This window comes from Callithrix jacchus, chromosome 16, assembly GCF_049354715.1.
Source record: "Callithrix jacchus isolate 240 chromosome 16, calJac240_pri, whole genome shotgun sequence".
Taxonomy (NCBI): Eukaryota; Metazoa; Chordata; class Mammalia; order Primates; family Cebidae; genus Callithrix; species Callithrix jacchus.
The window spans coordinates 96,650,115-96,671,954 of NC_133517.1; the positions used below are offsets into that span (position 1 = coordinate 96,650,115).

At 35.8% G+C, this 21,840-nt stretch overlaps 2 protein-coding genes across 2 annotated transcripts in view; one reads left to right on the top strand and one right to left on the bottom strand.

The window, feature by feature from the left end:
* Positions 1-1,133, bottom strand: part of LOC118148345 (uncharacterized) — a 90,368-nt gene extending 89,235 nt beyond the window's left edge. The window contains exon 1 of the mRNA XM_078352479.1: positions 1,103-1,133. Coding sequence (XP_078208605.1) covers positions 1,103-1,133 — 31 coding nt within the window. The remainder of the gene's footprint in view (positions 1-1,102) is intronic.
* The window catches only part of RNF19A (ring finger protein 19A, RBR E3 ubiquitin protein ligase), a 45,513-nt gene that overhangs the window by 8,919 nt on the left and 14,754 nt on the right, over positions 1-21,840 (top strand). Inside the window, exons 2-3 of the mRNA XM_002759353.7 lie at positions 6,019-6,785; positions 17,884-18,092. Of these exons, the coding sequence (XP_002759399.4) occupies positions 6,112-6,785; positions 17,884-18,092 (883 nt within the window). The 5' untranslated portion in view covers positions 6,019-6,111. The remainder of the gene's footprint in view (positions 1-6,018; positions 6,786-17,883; positions 18,093-21,840) is intronic.

A 21,840-nucleotide genomic window follows, 5' to 3' on the forward strand; every position in this document is an offset into this window, starting at 1 on the left:
CAGCAAACTGACATAAGAACAGAGAACCAGGGCCGGGCGCGGTGGCTCAAGCCTGTAATCCCAGCACTTTGGGAGGCCGAGGCCGGTGGATCACAAGGTCAACAGATCATCCAGACCATCCTGGTCAACATGGTGAAACCCCGTCTCTACTAAAAATTACAAAAAATTAGCTGGGCACGGTGGCACGTGCCTGTAATCCCAGCTACTCAGGAGGCTGAGGCAGGAGAATTGCCTAAACCCAGGGGGCGGAGGTTGCAGTGAGCCGAGATTGCGCCATTGCACTCCAGCCTGGGTAACAAGAGCAAAACTCCGTCTCAAAAAAAAAAAAGAGAACCAAACACTGCATGTTCTCACTCATAAGTGGATGTTGAACAATGAGAACACATGGACACAGGGAGGGGAATAGCACACACTGGAGTCTGTTGAGGGGTGGGGGGTGAGGGGAGGGATAACAGAGGGTGGGGAGATTGAAGAGGGATAACATTAGGAGAAATACCTAATGTAGGTAACGGGATGGAGGCAGCAAACCACCATGGCATGTGTGTACCTCTGTAACAATCCTGCAAGATCTGCACATGTACCCCAGAACTTAAGTTTAAAAAAAAAAACTTACATGTCTCTGGGTAGTTGGTCATACCTGGCATTTCGTACTCCGCTTTCTCTATGGTTCCATAATGGTGTATTGTTTCTCTTCTTATCAAAGAGGACCTGGAATAAGCCCTCTTTTCCCAAAATGTTTTTTATTGGGAAAATTGAAAGAGTAATGCTTTATTCCTTTCTGTAGCTGCTTGCTTTTTGTAATGACTTGAGTAATGAGTATTACTTGTAATGAGTATTATTAAAACCTCAAAGCATCATTCTGTTCCTCTCCCAATCAAATATAAGCTTCAAGAGGGAAATGTGGCAGGTGCATGTTTGTGAAACTGTTTAAGAAATACCTCTTTGGGGAGGCTTTGTGGCTTATGGGAATAGCTTATTCTGAACTTTTAGTTTCTATTTCTGAGAGATTATAGAAACTATCTTAGGCTAGTACCCAAGAGAGTGTATCTGGGTCTTGGTAAGTATTTACTTTCTAAACAACTTGCTGGAAGCTGATACTCACCTACACTAATGATGTGTCGAATTATCCCCATCTCCCTCATTTATAAGTAGTTGAATTAAAAATATTTATTTCATTTATAATATTAGACTACTTGAGGTAGGTTTGTACTGGCTGTACGTTATTTATGTTTACCTTTGAGAAATTTGTGTACTTTAATGATATATTCAAAACTTCCAAGTGGCTACTTATTCTGATTACATTAGGAAAGCCATTTCAGAGCCAAGCATTTATTTTTATTTCTAACCTAATGTGTAATAAATTTTTTTATCCAGTACATGGTAAATTTAGATTCATTTGTGCTATCTTCTCAGGTAAATGTACTTGCAGGTAATATATAAGTGATTTATACGTACCATTCTCTTTACTGAATTCTTGATGTGTTATTTTATTTAATCTTTATAATCTATGGACTGTAGATACTGTAATTCCCATTTGAAAATTGAAGAAACTGAGTCTTAGTAATTTAACCCAATGTCACACAGCTAGTTAATGTAAGTTTCAGAGGCTGAACTTGAACTCAAGATCTACTGACTCCAAAGTGCATGCTTAGTCACTTGATATGACATAATCTGTCACTACCCCATATTTGTATAGCATTTAAAAAACCTTTCCCCTAAGTGAATCTAAAATTTTTTTATCTCATCTTATTCTATTTCCCAGCTTTAAGGTGGGTAGAATAGATAATTGTGTCTGTAACAGAAGACCCAAAATCTCATGGTGGAACACAGTAACAGTTTATTTCTCACTCACACAAAGAACCATGTGTGGTACTCAGGTATCCAGATTCTTTCTATCTTGTGACTCCTCTGTCCTCTACATTTTGCTTGTTGTTACCCACTAGTGTTACTCCATTCAGCCAGCCATTGTGTGAAGAGAAAGAGAGCTTGAAGGTTGTTTTCAGAAATGATTTAGAGGTCAGTCTTTGAAAGGGCAGACATTGTTATACTCAGATTGCATTGGCCAGGACTAATAACATGGCCACACCTAGCCATAAGTGAAACGGAAAATATAGTCCTGCTTTGTACTCAGGACGAAAATGAAGCAGCCTCGCATATAACAGCATCTCTGCCACAATAGTATTTTCCCTATTTTACAGGTGATACAGAGAGGTCCTTTCTAAACTAAATCCATAAAACTACTTGGTAGAGTTCATAGAACCTAGGTTTCCTTAGATCTGCATATTATGGGCTCATGCTTCTAAGGAGACATTGAAATAATTGAAAGATATTTTTATTGTATATCTAATACCATTTATTTCTTTCACACTGGGCATTAAATGTTTTAACCTCTTCATGTCTGTTATTAATACATTGAAATAGATTATTAATTGACTTACCTCATAAGGAATAATCAACTTTAAAATTTTTTCAGTGGTAATTGCCATTTTAGGTAAAGATGACACAATAGATTATAATACCTTTATGGACATTTATAGTCAACTAACCTTTGAATATACAATATTGATTAACATTTATTTGTATGATTTTTGTTTTTAATACATGCGATAGGTTACTCTAGTCTTTCTGCCCACATAATATTTATTCTTGTGTGATGAATCAGAGACTTTGTTTAGGAATGCAAGTTATTTTTTAACTTTTCCAAAAACTTAACTGTTGTGGAAAGAGTTGCAACACCAAACCTTAATGGAATAGAAGTATTTTCTTACTGAGCTTATCATTGGTATAGCTATGAATGTTGTACTAATAATGTAAATTAGTGAGAGCAGGAAGGATTTACAGAAACTGTTAACTTTTGCTGGCAAGTTAAATCTGACATCTCAGCATTAGCAGTTAGCCTTTCATTGTACTTTAGACTCCTTGGAGAATGTGTTGAAAGCTGTGAATGTATCCTGTGACTAGAAAATATATATATATATTCACAGTTTAACATACACTTTGAGATTTCATGGATTTTACTGAAGCCGGTCCATGAATTATCTGGGTTTTTTTTAGCATTTTTATATTTTTCTAAAAATGTATTGTGCTTTTTATATTTTTACTTTAATAGTCTGTAGGAGGAGATGCTTAATAAATATTATAACCTGGGTAGTAAAAATAATGCCTATAGGCTGGGCGCAGTGGCTCATGGCTGTAATCTCAGCACTTTGGGAGGCCCAGGCAGGAGAATCACTTGAGGTCAGGAGTTCAAGACCAGCGTGGCCAACACTGTGAAACCCCATCTTTACTAAAAATACAAAAATTAGCCAGGTGTGGTGGCATGTGCCTATAGTCCCAGCTACTCGGGAGGCTGAGGTGTGAGAATCACTTGAACTTGGGAGATGGAGGTTGCAGTGAGCTGAGATCAAGCCAGTGCACTCCAGCCTGGGCAACAGAGTGAAACTGTCTCAATAAAGGGAAAAAAAAAAGAATAATGGCTAGAATTTGGTAGTTATATATGTTGGGGAATCAATTTGTTAGAGAAAAATTTGACATTTCTAAATCTGAGGTTCATAGTTAAGCAAGTCTTATAAATAAGCATATAGATCATGAATGATATAACTTAAAAATAACGTTTAACTAGATTTTTGAGTATTAGTGATTTATCTCTGTTAAGAGAAAGTGATATATGGAATCTAGTTTAATGCCTGAAACTTAATGATGTGGTTCAGATTTATAAAAACTCTGTTTACTTTGGGCCAAAATTAGCTTGTGTAGAAATATATCACTTCTAGTACATCGCTTAGAGTCATGGTCTGATCAAAGGATGGCTTATGATAATTATCTGTTTTTGGTAGTCAACTGCTACGTTAAATTGTACATAGCCATATTTAAATTTGATGAGATAGTATTTGCAACACTACATATAGCAAATGCTACACAAAGACAGATACTTCCTTTTTTCATTGTCTTATTTATTTCATTGCTTTGTTTAGCACTAGAGGCTAAGCATATCCAAAATATGAGTCTAGGTTTGAAGATTTCCCTATTTTTTATCTGTTAATATTGATTTCTGAAGTTATGCACAGTGAGCTAAGTGAATATTCTCTATACTAGATCATTTGGTTAGGAAAATAGTGATTTCTTTTCTGCAACTTAAATTATCTACCAAAATGTTCAGTTATTAGAAAACCATTGTCACTATGAAAAATAAAGCGCTGTCAAAAGTATCTTGTCTATTAGAAAGAAAGCTTTAAAATGGATTTTAAAGAGAGACCGAGGTGGGTGGATCACTTGAGGTCAGGAGTTCGAGGCCAGCCTGACCAACGTGGTGAAAACTCGTCTCTAATAAAAATACAAAAATTAGCCAGACGCGGGGGTACATGCCTGTAATCCCAGCTACTTGGGAGGCTGACGCAGGAGAATCGCTTGAACCTGGAAGGTGGAGGTTGTGCGCCACAGCACTGCAGCCTGGGCAACAGAGCCAGACTCTGTCTCAAAAAAAAAAAGGAAGTTCTTTTGTGCCTCCCCACAAAAGGTAGCCGCAATTGTGACCCCTAACATTGTACATTAATTCTGTCTGTTTGGAACTTTATGTAGTAGAATACATAGAATATGTAAGCACATACTCTTGTGTGAGATTCTTTTCTTGTGTGTAGGAGTATTTTGTTCCTTTTAATTGGTTCATTGCTTTAAAGTGTGAATATATCACAACTTGTTTGTTTATTCTACTGTTAATAAAAGTGTGGGTTGTTTCCAATATTTTGATTATTATTACTAATGCTATTGTGAGCATTAAGTATGTCTAATGTATATGTACATTCATTTTTCTTAGGTACTTATTTCTAGGAGTAAAATTGTTGGGTACTAGGCCATCTCTGTGTTCCGATTTGGTGGATATTGTTAAACAGTTTTCCAAAGTAGTTGTGCCATTTTACACTCCCGCCAGCAGTGTAATCGAGTTCCTATTCCTCCACATCCTTGCTAACACTTGGAAATGTCATTTAATTTTAGCCCTCCTATTAGAGGTATGTTGTGGTCTCTGAATGTGGCATTAATATGTTTTTCCTGATGACTGACGATGAGCACTTTTTCGTATCCTTTTGTGAAATACCTGTTAAGTTCCCTGCCCATTTTTCTGTTGGATTGTCTGCATTTTCTTAGTGATTTGTAAGCATTCTTTACATAGTCTGGGTACTATGTTTTTATTAGTTATATGTGGCAAAAGTGTCCTCCCATACCCTTAATGCTGTCTTTTGACTTTTTTCTAGTCCAGTTTATCAGTCTTTTATTTTATGGTTGGTACTTTTGTATGTTCTGTTTAAGAATTTTTTCATTGAAACAGTCTCCTTGTCTCCTGGAAGCTTTACATTTAGATCTGTAAACCGGCTGTAATTGATTTTCACACATGGGTGAGCCATCTATCAAGTGTCGTTTCTTTTCTTACGGGGATAACCAGTAGACAACACTTTCCTTTTTTTAAAGGCCATTTATTCTCAGTCCTCAGCAACATCACCTTTGTTGTAAATCAAGTCTCATGTATATATATTGCTTTTTCTGGACCGTTTTCTGTTCCACTAGTCTTTATATGCATCCTGTGGCATAGCACACTGTCTTAATTACTGTAATTTTATAATAAGTCATTATACCTGGTGGTGTTAGAGCCCTTTCCCCACTTTGTTCCGCAAGATTGTGTAAGCTATTCTTAGCCCTTTGTATTTGCATGTATACTTGATTATCAGTTACAAACGACAAAACCTGCTATAGGGAGTGAGAAATCACTAAAGTCAGAGTGATAATGACCAGAAGCTTTTCTAAGATATTAATAATGATTAGGTCAGCTCAAATCTAGAATATTTTTTTAAGATTAAAGAATGCCCTTGTGATTTCAGCATTCGTCTTATCATTTCTTATAGACTATTTAATAAATGGCCTTATTTTAAAAAATGGTTAAGGAACATGCTTGTTTGAAATTTCATATTTATAAAAACACACAAACCAAGAATACAATTAAAGGATCTTTTATTTTTTATTTTTCAGAACATCCATGATAACAGTCTTCTGTAAATTGAACTTTTCAAGAATTCTCTGAAGGAACCAAGTAGGATATTCTTACATCATGACTTAATCTGAATGCAAGAACAAGAAATAAGTTTTATCTCTAAGTATAATGAAGGGCTGTGTGTAAGCACTGACCCTGACTCAATTCTAACAAGCATTTTAGACATGAGTTTACATCGGCAAATGGGTTCAGATCGAGATCTTCAGTCCTCTGCTTCGTCTGTGAGCTTGCCTTCAGTCAAAAAGGCACCCAAAAAAAGAAGAATTTCAATAGGCTCCCTGTTTCGGAGGAAAAAAGATAACAAACGTAAATCAAGGGAGCTAAATGGCGGGGTGGATGGAATTGCAAGTATTGAAAGTATACATTCTGAAATGTGTACTGATAAGAACTCCATTTTCTCTACAAATACCTCTTCTGACAATGGATTAACTTCCATCAGCAAACAAATTGGAGACTTCATAGAGTGCCCATTGTGCCTTTTGCGGCATTCTAAAGACAGATTTCCTGATATAATGACTTGTCATCATAGATCTTGTGTGGATTGCTTACGACAATATCTAAGGATAGAAATCTCTGAAAGTAGAGTTAACATTAGTTGCCCAGAATGTACTGAACGGTTTAATCCCCATGATATTCGCTTGATACTAAGTGATGATGTCTTGATGGAAAAATACGAAGAATTTATGCTTAGACGGTGGCTTGTTGCAGATCCTGATTGTAGGTGGTGTCCAGCTCCAGATTGTGGGTAAGAAGATATTGTTTGATTTTTCTTGAGTTAATTTTTTTCTCTGTGGATAAAATAATTTGCTATTATTCAAAAGAAAAATTTTTACATGCTGGAGAATTCATTCAACAAACCTGTTGAGTGCATACCATATGTCAGGCACTATTTAAGTTTTAAAGGCAGTGATGCTATCTTACTCATTTCTATATTGTCTCTACATTACATATTCACTGAGCATTTTTAGAGGAACGGATAAGATGGTAGAGTACAGGATCTGGTAAACAAAATTGGTTTTCCCATCTATTAGGAGAATTTTGATGTTGTAATAACAGATGAAATGATCCGGGTTGTTTGTGATGAGGGGGTTATTTATGGTCATAAACTTAAATGACCCTCTTTTCTAATTTATTTCTTTTCTCTTTGTAGACATGTTTCTCACTTGAAATAAATGGCCCTTTTGAAAGGTACCTTAACATGTGCCACAGTATGATGGGTTCATGTTGATATACATAAGCATTTGCTAGTCTCAAGTTCTAAAGGTTATGTAATATTTGATTTGCCTCAAGTTTTTGAATTACACATACCATATCCTCAACATTTAAAATAAAATAGTTTTTCTTCCATATTTGATTATTATGTTCATGAGAAGCTCCTGTTTACAGGGCATTTATTGTGTACAGTTGTCAGAATTAGGGAAACAACAGTCATACACTCTTCCAAGAATAGCAAAAGCCACAAACAATTAATATGATACGTAGCATACTATTAGTAAACCAGAGATTATAAGTAAGAGTTTGGGGAAACCCAGAACTTCCAGGATTACCTGGGTGTAATCTCAGAGGCAAGGCTGGGATGTGAGTTTCATTTATCAAATTATAATTTCAAGACTCATTACCTGAATCAAATCCATTATTTAAAAGTTTCTTGGGTAGTGAATTTTCAGATTGCATCTAACCTACATTCTGTAATTTAAAACGAGAAAAGTAGTGTTTCCTGCCTGTGCAGATCCCAATATTCCCACGTATCACTAACCCTTAACCATCCCCCAAGGATCTCTGTGTAATATACAACATTTAAAATTTACCTAATTAGTATTTTATGAATTAGTCATGTATAGAACTCAGATACTATTCATTATCAGGTATGAATTATGGTGTCCTATACTGCAGGGAACTTTTACTATAATATAGATAGACAACAAACTATGTTACAGATACTGTCTAAACTGGGCCAAGGTTAGCTGTGTTTCCAGGCGTAATGGCAGAAGCACACTCGGGGGTATATGCAGGGCTAAATTTTCAAGAAAACGGTGGGAAAAAAATAGGAATTATGAATAGTAACTTTAAGTAACTTGAGCAGAAGACAGTATTCTGTCAGAAAGAAACAGCTTAGATATGATTGAATCACTCTTGATCCCATGGACTGACCCTGCATAGCATTTTCACTGGTGCAAGTGTGCATTTCCACTTGTGAACATGTGCAAGTTATACTCTTGAAATTAGAGTAGATTTCAAGTAGGATAGCAAATTTTAGTTTAAAAAGAACTTTTCGTGAGTCATTATAACAAATACTTCCATAGCAAGAGTTCAAATACTGAGGAATATGTCTATGTTATGTTTCATCTACAGAAAGAGGGTGGTTTTTCTATCTATCCTTCATCGAACCCCATGGTACAAGAAGTGCTTCATACATTCCTCTAAATTTTTAATAGCTTAAAAAAAAATCTCCAACTGGGTGTGGTGGCTCATGACTGTAATCCCAGCACTTTGGGAGGCCAAGGTGGAAAGATCACTTGAACTCAGGAGGTCGAGGCTGCAATAAGCCGTGATTGTGTCACTACACTCCAGCCTGAGCAACAGAGCAAAACCCTGTCTCAAAAAAAAAAAAAAAAAAATCCGACAATGATAGAACAAAGGAAAAGGAGACTTAAGTTGTCACAGCCTTTGGCCAGGAGCCATTAAGACAGTAAATCCAGGGGCACAAACCTTCTGGTCACTTGACTGCCGTATATTGTACTGGGGTTGATTGATAATGTAATTGTAATGTATAGTTAACACTCATAACCTAATTGAACACAATAGATAGGGCTGAAGCAAATTATAGTTCATATAAGAACTGATTTTAGGAGAAGCCTGCCAAGCCAACTGGAAAAGAATTGTTTATTTGACATATAGAATTATGAAAATTAGTTATTTGAGGGGGGAAAATTAGATTGTCACCACATATAATATATTAAAATCAAAACAGATTACAGAGGTAAGGTTATATAAAGGGAAAAAAATTAAAACAAAATGCAGGTGAATGATAAGCTAACCTGCTGTCACCTTCTGTGTTAAAATTGAATACACATTTACTCTACAACTGAGAATTTCAACTCCTAGGTAAGTAATGTAGAGAAAAATCTTTACTTGTGTACCAAGAGATTTGTTTAGGTATGTACCACAATAACAGAAAAAAATGTTCATTAACAGTAGAATAGATAAGTATATTTCGTTTACTGGTTATCTCTTGAGGGTAGGAAGAGGGGATGTGAACTTCAGGGTGTAACCAAGTTACTTCTGAAGCCACTGATAAATAAAGGTTCTGATTGCCACTTGATGCTTAGTGTACTGGTATAATATCACTACGTTTCTTTCTTAAATGTTCCAATTTAGATTATGAGTTGATCATCCTACTGATAATCTTTTTAACTTGTATGGTAGATACAGGAGTATTTATTTTACTATTCTTTATAAATCCTTTTTATATATTTATAATAATTTTTTTCAGAAACTTGTACTTTGGGATATTTTGACACATTTTCTTCTTATTGAAACTTCATTGTTAAATAGTAAAATGGCTCAGTATTCTTAAATATGGCCATTTTCATATATGACATTAATTTTACTTAAACATACAGTTTAATGCACCTTGAGAAATACTGTTCTTACCTCAGATAGAAAAGAGTTCTACCTGACCCGGTTTCCATTTAAGATCTCTTGGGGTTTCTGACCTAATATTCTTTCTTCTCTTTTGAGGGCTAGGACTGATCACACTTGTTTAAAGGACAGTATTCTAAAAATGCCACTTGAGAAGGGGCCAAGGGGGCCAAATCTGAGTGCTGTGATTTAACCAGAATGAGTCTAGCTAGCCAGCTTCTAGAACATGCCAGTCCTCACAGGTTCAGAGAAAAACCTGGCCATAGCTAGGGAGAAAAACTGGGGGAGGGATCCCAGTCTGCAAGGAGGAGAAGCATAGAAGCTGTCTTGAATAAAAATATCTGATTACCTTCTGCCATGGAGGACTAGTTAGTACATTGTCTAGGCAGATAGCAAAAAGTTGTTGTTTTAGTTTCTATCACCTGTTTCAGTTGGCCAAGGCCACCCTGCTGCCAGCACACTTTATCCCTGCCATCTCATGTGAGTGCTTCTGACTTTGCTGGGGAACTTTGAATATACAAGAACATTTATTATACTGGTATATAATTAATGATTTAATGTCTGTGAGCCCCCCAAAAATCCCCCAGCAAAGTTGCTTTTTGTTTTTGGAAGCACAGGTTAACCCCATGCTCAATAAAAAAAATTGTTCAGTGAACCAGCCTGACTGTATGCCACTAACATAAGTCATATACATTTGGGTAATGTCATCAACTATAATTGGCTTTGTGTAAGCTTCAAGCTGGTTTGCTATGATATTTAAATGGCTTTCAATGATAACTTACTCTGGTGGAGAATATTGTTCTTAACGGATTAAAAAAGAATAGAGCCATAGGCTTAGGGACTAAAGAACATGTATTTTTAGAATTCTAATTAATGTCTATGTGATTGTCATTCTCATCCTATAAAGATGTGTTTTAGCCATACCATGACCATCTTTTGACAGGCTGCATATGCTTTTGTAGACTGGCCTTTTATAAATTTTGCAGAGATTATAGATCCAACTTTGATTTTATTTAGAGAAAACACGTAATTGGGACTTAGAAAACAGATTTTGGGTATAGAGAGCCGTAATGAAATAAACTACATTTCAGGGTAAGTTGTAATTCATGACTAGTGATAAATTGTATGTGTTAGAACATACATGCATAAAAATATTCTAAGAGTTAATAGCTTGAACTGAGAGTGCTGTTTTTAATGTATTCTGCTTCCTAACTATAAAATTAACCCAGGTATATTTTAATACCAAATAATTCAGTATACCATGTGGTTGGTTAGTTCTTTGAAGTTAAAAATCACATTATCTGTGTCTTCTGACAATGTAATAAACATTAAGCATTTCACATTTTGAATTTTTTGATTAGGGGTATTCAACCTATATGTTATTCCTACCAGCAAACATTGTTCATTGCTAGTAAGATTTTTGGTGATGTTTTAATGAGTTAATAAAAATAACATTCTTCCCCTCCATTCTCATTCAAAACCGTGTTAATATATGACATAGGAGACATGTCAGTTTTCTTTAAATTAGTTGACTAAAGAATATAGCATTGGATATGCAGCCAAAATGGCTTGCTAACACTTCATCCCTAAATTAGACAGACTTTCCCAACTAGTCTCAGGCGTGTAGGCCTGAGAACAACTGAAGCCCTCTCCTACAGCACATAGTGGAAAACAGAACAGAATGTATCCTGTCTGTAGGATGCAAATCCTAAAAAAAAAAGGGAACCAGGAGATGAGCCTCACTTTGTCTAGACCTTCTCTGAAGTAAAGTAAGTTATTCCTTTTCCATGGGAATAATCATAACTTTAAAGTAGAAAGAAACGTGAGGTTCTTGGTTCTGATATAAAACTTGATTGTTCCCCTTAACTGGATCAAATTGGTATTTCTGATTATATTTTCTTTCTGTTCTTACCTTTGAAAAACTTTGTTTTTAACTTTTTATGTTAAAAGCTTTATGCTTTAAAAAATTATTTTGGACTTACAGATACTTTTTCTTTATTCTCTTTCAGTCAACAGAAGGGACATGAGAGATAGTCTTTTTTTAATCAAAATATTTATTGAGACTGCCATGTCTTAGGATAACATTTCATGTTAGGTATTTATTTTTCTTCTTACTTGTTTCTCATAAGGAATTTGCTCTAGGCAGAATGTATCACCCTAGCTGGTATCCTTACTTGCTTGTTGTTATCAATAGTATAGTTTGTAAAACATTAGTACTATGAAAGTCTCCCAGGAGACAGTATAAATGACTGAATTTAAATAAATTTAGGAAATACTGCTGCCTACTATGTACTGAGCATTGGTGTGTTAAAAATTCTTATCAAATCCTATAATAAAAAACAAAAACCACTTTAATTTTAATTGGCATTTTCCTAACTTTACCACTGAGTTCTTCCTTTATGTGGATCACCTGTTAACAATGCAGCGAACAGAAGATACTTCTGGAGAGACTGTTGTTTCAGCCCCTTCCTGTCTTCCCACTCCTGTCTTCCTCTCCATCCACTCCTGGTGTAAGCATTTCAAGTACAGTAGCTAGAGACTTTCAGCTGAAGGATAGAGAAGTAATGTAAGGCTTGAATTAAATAATGGACCATAGAAGGAAATGGAGCTAAACTACTAAACCAAGGTTTGGGTGCTGTTTGAGCCAGAGATGTTTAATTAACCACTATTCAGTTATTTCTGTGACCTTCTATTGAGCCTGTTCTTTTTCCAAATAACACTTCTTATACCAGAGCAGAGAGACTCCTGGAATTCTCTGTAAAGTGAGTGTTTTGTATTTAATTTAGTTTTACCATTTGCTACCATTATAATTTCAGAGTTATTTTCCAGTGGAAAATAAATTCAGCTCCCACAAAAGGAAACTCATCTTCAGGAGTTCTGACAATCTGTTCTCAAAATGTGTGAGTGCTAGGTACATGTAATTCCTTCATATATTATAGAACATGCCTAATACAGTTATGGTTAGGATTGAATACATATGAATGTGAAACACTTACACAGGAAGCACTCAATAATTGTTAGTGTAAGAAAAAACTGCTAGACAAACTGCTGTAACTTTTATAGTCATCAGATTATACATTTAAGAAAACTGGTCAGTATATTAAAGTAATCTTGTTTTTCTTTGGGATTTGTATAAATTCAGTAAACTTGAATGTTTAATTCAGGGTAGGACATCTTTGTTTTTCCATTTAAAGAATACTGAGAAATAGCATGAAACATTTGTACTTTAACATCTGGGTACATATAATGTGTCATGAACTAAACTAACTCTCCTTTTTTCTCTACCCCTGTAGTTCTACCTCTCCTCTGTCTTCCTCTCTTCTCTCCCGTCTCTCTTCACACACATAAAAACACTACATATGTATAATCTTATTTTAATCTCATAACTCTCTTTGGGGATACATTTTTACCAAATGCCAGGTAGCCAAAGTCAGATACCTTCATCATAGTCTGATGAACTTCTGGGATATAAGAATAAACGGAAATTTTTATTTAAATAATTTTTTAAAACTAGCAATCAAGGGCTAGATGTGGTGGCTCACGCCTATAATCCTAGCACTTTGGGAGGCTGAGACAAGCAGATCACTTGAGGCCAGGAATTCAACACCAGCCAAGCCAGCATAGGCAAAACCCTATCCCTACTAAAAATATAAAAATTGGGGCCGGGTGCGGTGGCTCATACGTGTAATCCCAGCACTTTTGGAGGCCAAGGTGGGCAGATCACTTGAGCTCAGGAGTTCAAGACCAGCCTAGCCAACACAGCAAAACTCTGTCTCTACTAGATATACAAAAAAAATTAGCTAGGCTTAGTGACGCATACCTCTAATCCCAGCTACTCAGAAGGCCAAGGCAGGAGAATCACTTGAACCTGGGAGGCAGAAGTTGCAGTGAGCCGAGATTGTGCCACTGCACTCCAACCTAGGCAACAGAGGGAGACTCCCGTCTCAAAAGTAAATAAATGTAAAATAAAAATACAAAAATTGACCAGGCCTGATCTCAGCTACTTGGGAGGTTGAGGCACAAGAATCATTTGAACCTGGGAGGCAGAGGTTGCAGCGAGCCGAGATTGTACCACTGTGCTCCAGCCTGGGTGATGGAGTGAGACACTGTCTTATTAAAAAATAAATAAATAAGACTAGCAATCAAATATTAAATGTTTGACATAATAATGCAGGAATGGTAATTTCCCCTACACTGCCAGCTGTTGGTTTGCCCCTGATACACTGTATATGTGTGTGTGTGTGTGTGTGTGTGTGTGTGCGCGCGTGTGTGTGTATTTATACCATATATTTTTAAAATTCCAAACAGATACTCAGTTTAATAATATTACTATTCATATAATTCAGGAGAAAATTTTATAGTTACATTTTATAGGAGAACACTGTATTTGTAGTAAAGTTTGGATAAATCTCAAAAATCTTGTTCTCTATAAGCAGCCATTTTCAATACGCATAAGACTCAGAACTGTAAGGAATTATCATCTGAAAGCAATTTATGAAGCTGTTTTGAAATTCAATTATTGAGAAGATCTGAACACTGTTAGAAATACAAAGAAAAAATTGAGAAGAAAATATGCTTTAAGTCCACAGTTTTCTGTTTCCTTGCCAAACCCCTTCACTTCTTTATGGAATTTGTACCAGATTTTGGAACTTGTCATGAAATTTTTAAAGGGCAGTATTGATGTTTTGCTTTTAATTCTTCTCAAGATGTAGAGTCCCTAGAAGTATTTGTTTTTTTAAAGATTTATCTAAATCATTAATTAAAAATTAGGTCAGTTCTTAAAATTTTGTGTAATGCTATGAATACTAGTATACTGAGCAGCCTTCTACAAAGGTTAGAATTATATATAACCTAACTTTGTTAATCTGCCTTGTATATTTTTATAAATATTTATTTGCTCAGAAAGGATGTATTCTTACTAAATTTATATAGGTAAAGCATTCTCAGTGTTCATATTAGCTGTAAATTGTTTTCCTATTTAATTATTTGAAAATTAAGCATCTACCTAAATTTGGCTTTTACAGTCATCACAAAGATTATAGGATTTTACTCTTGCAACATACTGCACATTTAAGTTATCCAGTAACATTTCACCATATAAAAAATGCCTACTTTTATGTCTAAAATGCCAACCAAAAGATGTTAATATTTAATCCTAATAACATAATTTATATTATTATTATTATTATTTTTTTTTTTTTGAGACGGAGTTTCGCTCTTGTTACCCAGGCTGGAGTGCAATGGCACGATCTCGGCTCACCGCAACCTCCACCTCCTGGGTTCAGGCAATTCTCCTGCCTCAGCCTCCCGAGTAGCTGGGATTACAGGCATGCGCCACCACGCCCAGCTAATTTTTTGTATTTTTAGTAGAGACAGGGTTTCACCATGTTGACCAGGATGGTCTCGATCTGTTGACCTCGTGATCCACCAGCCTCGGCCTCCCAAAGTGCTGGGATTACAGGCATAATTTATATTATTTATGTAGAAATGATAGTCACTTGTATGTGACATGGTTATTAGTCGAGCACAAGTGTAGGGGTATGAGAAATGTCATCAAAGCAGTCATTTGCTTATTTGGCCTTCTAGAGGCCAAGGCCAAGGTTAAAAATTGTTTTGGCCAAATACTAAGGCTAAACCAAAGTGAATGCCTGTTTCATGTATGGGAAAACTTAGTTGTTGGGAGATTATGTAATTGACTTAAAATTATACAAGTAGTAAATGGTGGAAGTGGAATTTGGACTGGCTCCCCAAAACCTCTTTGCTACCTTTGTAAATTGTTACTGACTTCAGAAAATAGTTTTGTCATTGTTTCCTGCATACACAGATTTCCCCATTCTGCCCCCACACTTTCCTATTTCCTTCTTTTCACTGATATTATTGTTTTAAAACAAAGGCTATGCTTTAGCTTATAGATACTTTAGATTATAACTTTGATTTAAAAAAACAAGGTCTTCTTTCTTTACCTGGGACTGAATGAATAAGCTGTCTTGGAAATTTTAAAGCTCAGGAAAATGAAGCTTTGCTAAATTACCCAATGCTGATTATAAATGGCCTTTAATTCAATCCTGTTTGAACATGTCTGTGATAGAGAATGGCAATTAGAAAATTGGTCTATAAGATGGAATTTAAGATGTAAATTAAGTTTTAAGAATGTAGTACTAGGGGACCGACAAGTCCAAAAATGGAGGGAACTCCCTGACTCTTAAAATCCTGCACAGTTTATTTATAGAGTATCTTGAAACTTAATACAATCTCAGTTACAATTATTATTTAAATTTTATTGCCAACTCTGAAAACTCCCCTAAATTTCCAGGCAAAAGGAAATGTTTGGTATTTACAAAAGACTCTTAGACGTTGATAAGACTTGATTGTTGCTTCTTTTCAAAGGGAACTAAAAACTTCTAGAAATTTTTAAATTGAAAGTTGTATAGAGGTAATGGTAGATTAACATGCAATTGTAAGAAATAATTTAGAGATCCTATGTACCCTTCTCCCTCTTTGTCTCAGTGGTGCCATTTTGCACAAATTATAGAACAATATCAGAACCAGGATATTGGCATAGTAGCAATCTACCAATCTCACTCAGTTTTCCCAATGTTACTTGTATTTATTTGTGCTCAGTGTATTTAGTTATATGCATTTTATTGTGTAAATTTGTATCCACCACCATAGTCAAGATACTGAACAGTTCCATCACAACAGAAGTCCCTCATGTTGCTCCTTTTTTTTTCTTTTTCTTATTTTCTTTTATTATTATTATTATTATTATTATTTGGTACAGTGGCATGATCTTGGCTCACTGCCACCTCTGTCTGCCCCTGCATTCAAGCAGTTTTGCCTCAGCCACCCAAGTAGTTGGGATTACAGGTGTGCACCATCATGCCTGGCTAATTACTTTTATATTTTTTGTAGAGATAGGGTTTTGCCATGTTGGCCAGGCTGGTCTTGAACTCCTGACCTCAAGTGATCTGCCTACCTTGGCCCCACAAAGTGCTGGGATTACAGGCATGAGCCACCGCACCCGGCCTGTGTTGCTGTTTTATAATCACATGTACTTACCCCAACTCTTTCCCCTCCCCATTCCTAATCCTTGGCAACCACTAATCTGTTTGACATTTCAAAAATATCATATAAATGGAATCATACAGTATGTAACATTTTGAGATTAACTTTTTTCACTCAGAGTAATTATCTGAAGATTTGCCTAAGGTGTTACTTGTATCAATACTTTCTTTATTGGTGATAGTTTGCATGCAGTATAGCTTATTTAACCATTTACCGTTTGAAAGTCATCTGGGCTCATTCCAGTTTTGGCTATTAGAAGCTGCTGTGAATATTAGTGTACAAGTTTTTGTGTGAGCACAAATTTTCATTTGACTGGGATAAAGGCCAAAGAATGCACAGAATTTAAGTCATACGTTTTTGAAGTGTCAGAAATATTAACTCGGTCTTTAATCTGAAGCCACAAAAAGAAAAGAAACGAGTTTGTGTATTTTTTGGCAGGAGATTGGCACCAAAGACCACTTTAGCCATGCATCTTAGAAAAATGTGAGACTTCTACATACATACAAGATATTACAAAATTTATAAATTGACATGGTATGCCATTACCTGACAATTATAACTTACATATAGTCATTACAATTTTAAGCAGGTAATCTTTTTTTCTTTAAGATTTTCCACTTTAAAAAGTAATTGTAGAAAATCAGAAATATATAAACATACAATCAAGAAAATTAAAACTCAATACCAAGAAAACCACTATTAAGATTTTTGGTGTATTTCCTTCCATTTTTGTGTGCATACAGTACTGTACTAATTTAATATGGTTGTTATAAAACTGGGATTAGGCCAAATGCAGTTTGGTGTCTTAAAAGTTGAGGGAGAGGGGCAAGAGTTGAAAAACTACTCACTGGGTACTGTGTTCACTATTTGGGTGACAGAATCATTAGAAGGCCAAACCTCAGCAACATGCAGTGTACATACGTGTGTAACAAACTTGTGCATATATCTCCTGAATCTTAAAAAAAAAAAACCCTGAAAATTAAAAATTGAACTTTTAAAATGTTTTGTACTTATGATTGTTTGCTAATGTATAAATAGAAAATGTGTTTCAGGAATAACATTTAGTTGGATACTTTTTAAAATGAGTATCTCTTGTTTTATGTTGCATTTTAAATCATTTTTCTTGTTCTTTCAAGATATGCTGTGATAGCATTTGGATGTGCCAGCTGTCCAAAATTAACTTGTGGGCGAGAGGGCTGTGGAACAGAGTTTTGCTACCACTGTAAACAGATTTGGCACCCCAACCAGACCTGTGATGCTGCTCGACAAGAGAGAGCCCAGAGCTTACGTTTGAGAACTATACGTTCTTCATCCATTAGTTATAGTCAAGAGTCTGGAGCAGCAGGTATTTATGTCTAATTTTTTTCTAATAAAATATTTGACACAGAACACTAGTTATTTTAATTTTTTAAAGTTAAGTATTCCTGTTTTCCTTTGACTTGCCAGAAGTGTTTTGAAGTGCATTTCTATCCTAGAAGCACTCATTTTTTCCTATGAAAGAAAGTGATTCTGAAATTGGGGAAGTTTTATTGTCAAAAAAAAGGAAAAAAGGAAGTGTCATGATAATTTATATAACTGATAGCCAAAGATGGTCTGAAACTGTTGATTATAAAGTTATTTGGCCAAGCATGGTAGATCACACCTGTAATCCCATGACTTTGGGAGGCTGAGGCAGGCGGATCACTTACGGCCAGGAGTTTGAGAATGGCCTGGCCAACATGGTGAAACCCAGTCTCCAAAGAAATCAGCCAGGCATGGTGGTGTGCACCTTTAATCCCAACTCCTTGGGAGGCTGACGCAGGGGAATTGCTTGAACCTGGAAAGTGGAGGTTGCAGTGAGCAGAGATCATGCCACTGCATTCCAGCCTGGGCAAAAAAAAGAAAGCAGAAACATAATAATTTATGTTTCTGTCTCAAAAAAGAAAGATATCTTATGTAAAATGTACCAAATATTTCTAATGAAATATTTAAAGTATGTCATCTTTATATTAATGATTATATAAATATCACAGAATCAGATTTGAATGGTATTTATTGTTGGAATCATTTTCATTTAAATATTTAATGAAATGCATTTTTCATTTGCAGATGTCTCATCCAATCCTAGGATCAAGGATATAAAAATTATACTGTCCGGGTGTGGTGGCTCATGCCTGTAATCCTCCCACCTCAGCACTTGGGGACGCTGAGGTGGGAGGATAACTTTAGGCCAGGAGTTTAAGACCAGCCTAGGCAACATAGTGAGACCGCCATCTCCACTGAAAAAAAATTAGCTTGATGTGGTGGTGTGCACCTGTAGTCCTAGCTATTAAGGAGGCTGAGGCAAGTGGATCACTTGAGCCCAGGAATTTGAGGTTACAGTGTGCTGTGATCATGCCATGGCACAGCCTGGGCAACAGAGTGAGACCCTGTTTATTAAAAAAAAAAATCATACCTTTGTGGGGAGGACACTAAGAACTTTAAGGTGTCTTTGGTCCTTGGCCAGAAATTTAAGTTTTCTGGGGATCTATAAATGTACAATATATACATACCAGAAATCTGAAAAAATTATTAAAAGGAACATCTTCATGTTCTTTGAATAAAAATTCAAAAACAAATTTAGTGTGACAGAAATATATTTATTGGAATTATTCCTTTTTGGAAAAAATATTTTTATTGCTGAAATGACAGGGAAAAACTTGGAAAATACAGAAATTTTTCAAGAAAATAATTTATGTTTCTGCTATTAATCTGAGATAATCATGTACTTTATTAGAAAAAAGTTATGAAATTTTAACACAGAATATTCAATATTTAATACTTCTGTAACATAAATGTATTTTTATATTTGTTTTCTGATTGATTTGTTTCTATTTCCTTTCCTAAAGATTTGAGGAACTCAGAGGTATTAGTATTAATTTGTAGGTATGGGTCCAGAAGCAATTCAGAGAGGACCTGAATATACCTAAACTGTTCCCTAAAGACTCAGCAGTAGCCATTGGATATTCACTCTTCCAAGTGGGGGTGTTTGTTTATTGGTTACAGAACACACAGTCATATAGAGTAAGACAGAATGGACTCTGGATCAGACTGCCTGAATTCAAATCCCACATTCTCTACTTGTGCAATCCTGAGCAAGTTACTTGTTTCATCTTTAAAATAAAGGTACTGACTGAGCACAGTGGCTCATGTCTGTAATCCCAGCACTCTGGGAGTCTGAGGTGGGCGGATCAGGATCTTGAGATCAGGAGTTCGAGACCAGCCTAGGCAACATGGTGAAACCCCATCTCCACCAAAAAATGCAAAAATGCAAAAATTAACCAAGCGTGATGGCAGACATCTGTAATCCCCAGCTACTTGGGAGTCTGAGGCAGAAGAATCACTTGAACCCAGGAGGCAGAGGTTGCAGTGAGCCAAGATTGCACCACTGCCTTCCAGCCTGGACGGCAGAGGAAGACTATGTCTCAAAAATAAAATAAAGATACTAATAATACTTATGTCTATATACTTGAAACATTTCCTGACTCACAGGAAGTGCTTTTGCTATATGAGGTAGGGGAACTTAGACAAACCGCAGTCGCTTTATAGAGATTTAAGTATGTATGGGCCATCATTAAATTAAAAAATGACAGAAATTGCTTTTATTATTTTTTTAAATAAACATCATGATTTAGTTATCCAAATGAATATTGGTCTTCCTCCAAGTAGTCACCATGAGAGTTTTTGTGTTTATTTCAGCAGTGCTTCCCTGGAATGCCTCATTGGCATAACCTTTAGGTAATATCAGTTTAATGTCCATTTGATTTGACAGTTTGATTTCTGAGAATGACTGAAAGTTCCTTTAGAGCTAAGTCTAACAGAGTATCATACCATGTTGAATTATTGGTTTGGGATGGATCCAAAGTAAGATGTGACTATGTGATCATGAGTGATTTTATATATATATATAAAAGAGCTCTTTGAAAGTAATTATGAAAGAAAACCTTGCCAAATGATTTGAACCAAACAGTAACATTGTTGGAATAAATAATTTCAAGGTGATTGTTTTAAAAAACAAACTTCATTTGAAATTTGTTCCATGTTTGTTTAAAAATCTTGGCTGGGCATGATGGCTCACATCTGTAATCCCAACACTTTGGAAGGCCAAGGCTGGAGGATCACTTGAGCCCAGGAGTTGGAGACCAGCCTAGGCAAAATGGTGAGACTCCATCTCTACCAAAAATTTTAAAAATTGGCCAGGCATGGTGGTATAAACCTCTGGTCCCAGCATCTCAGGAGGCTGATGTGGGAGGATCGTTTGAGCCTAGGAAGGCAAAGCTGCAGTGAAAGGTTATTGTGCCACTGCACTCCAGCCTGGGTGACAGAGCGAAACCCTGTTTTGAAAAAAAAAAAAAAAATTAAAAGTACATTGAGGGCCGGGTGCCATTGCTCACACCTATAATCCCAGCACTTGGGGGTGCCAAAGCGGGCAGATGGCTTGACTCAGGAGTTTGAGAGCAGCCTGGCCAACATGATGAAACTCCATCTCTACTAAAAATACAAAAACTGGCCAGGCATGGTGATGTGCACCTGTAGTCCCAGCTACTTGGGAGGATTGCTTGACCCTGGGAGGTGGAGGTTGCAGTGAGCTGAGATTGTACCACTGCATGCTAGCCTGGGTGACAGAACAAGACCCTATTTCAAAAAAAAAAAAAGCGTGGTGAACTTGGCTTCTCACAGACTTGTAGAAAGTGAAAAGGAAGCTACCATCTAAATGATTTCATTTATTACTGTTATTCCACGTATTTTTCTATTGTTTTCTGTATCATGATATGTTGAAAAACTAGTTTTACTTTTAATATTAATTGGTATAATAATGATTAGTTGGTTTTTTCCTAATCAGTTACAAAAGGTCAACATGTGCTTAGTTACATAAAGTACATTAGTATTTGTATTTGTAAAATAGCATAATATTTATATTATAATGTTTACGTTTGTCTTTAAACTGTGACAGTACTGCATCCACTTGAGGTTCTTTCTTATAGCTACTAGGAGGTTTATGCACTTGGAGCTAAATTTTAAATGAACTACATATTTTTCATTTTTGTTACTATAGTTTTTCCATTTTATAAAAA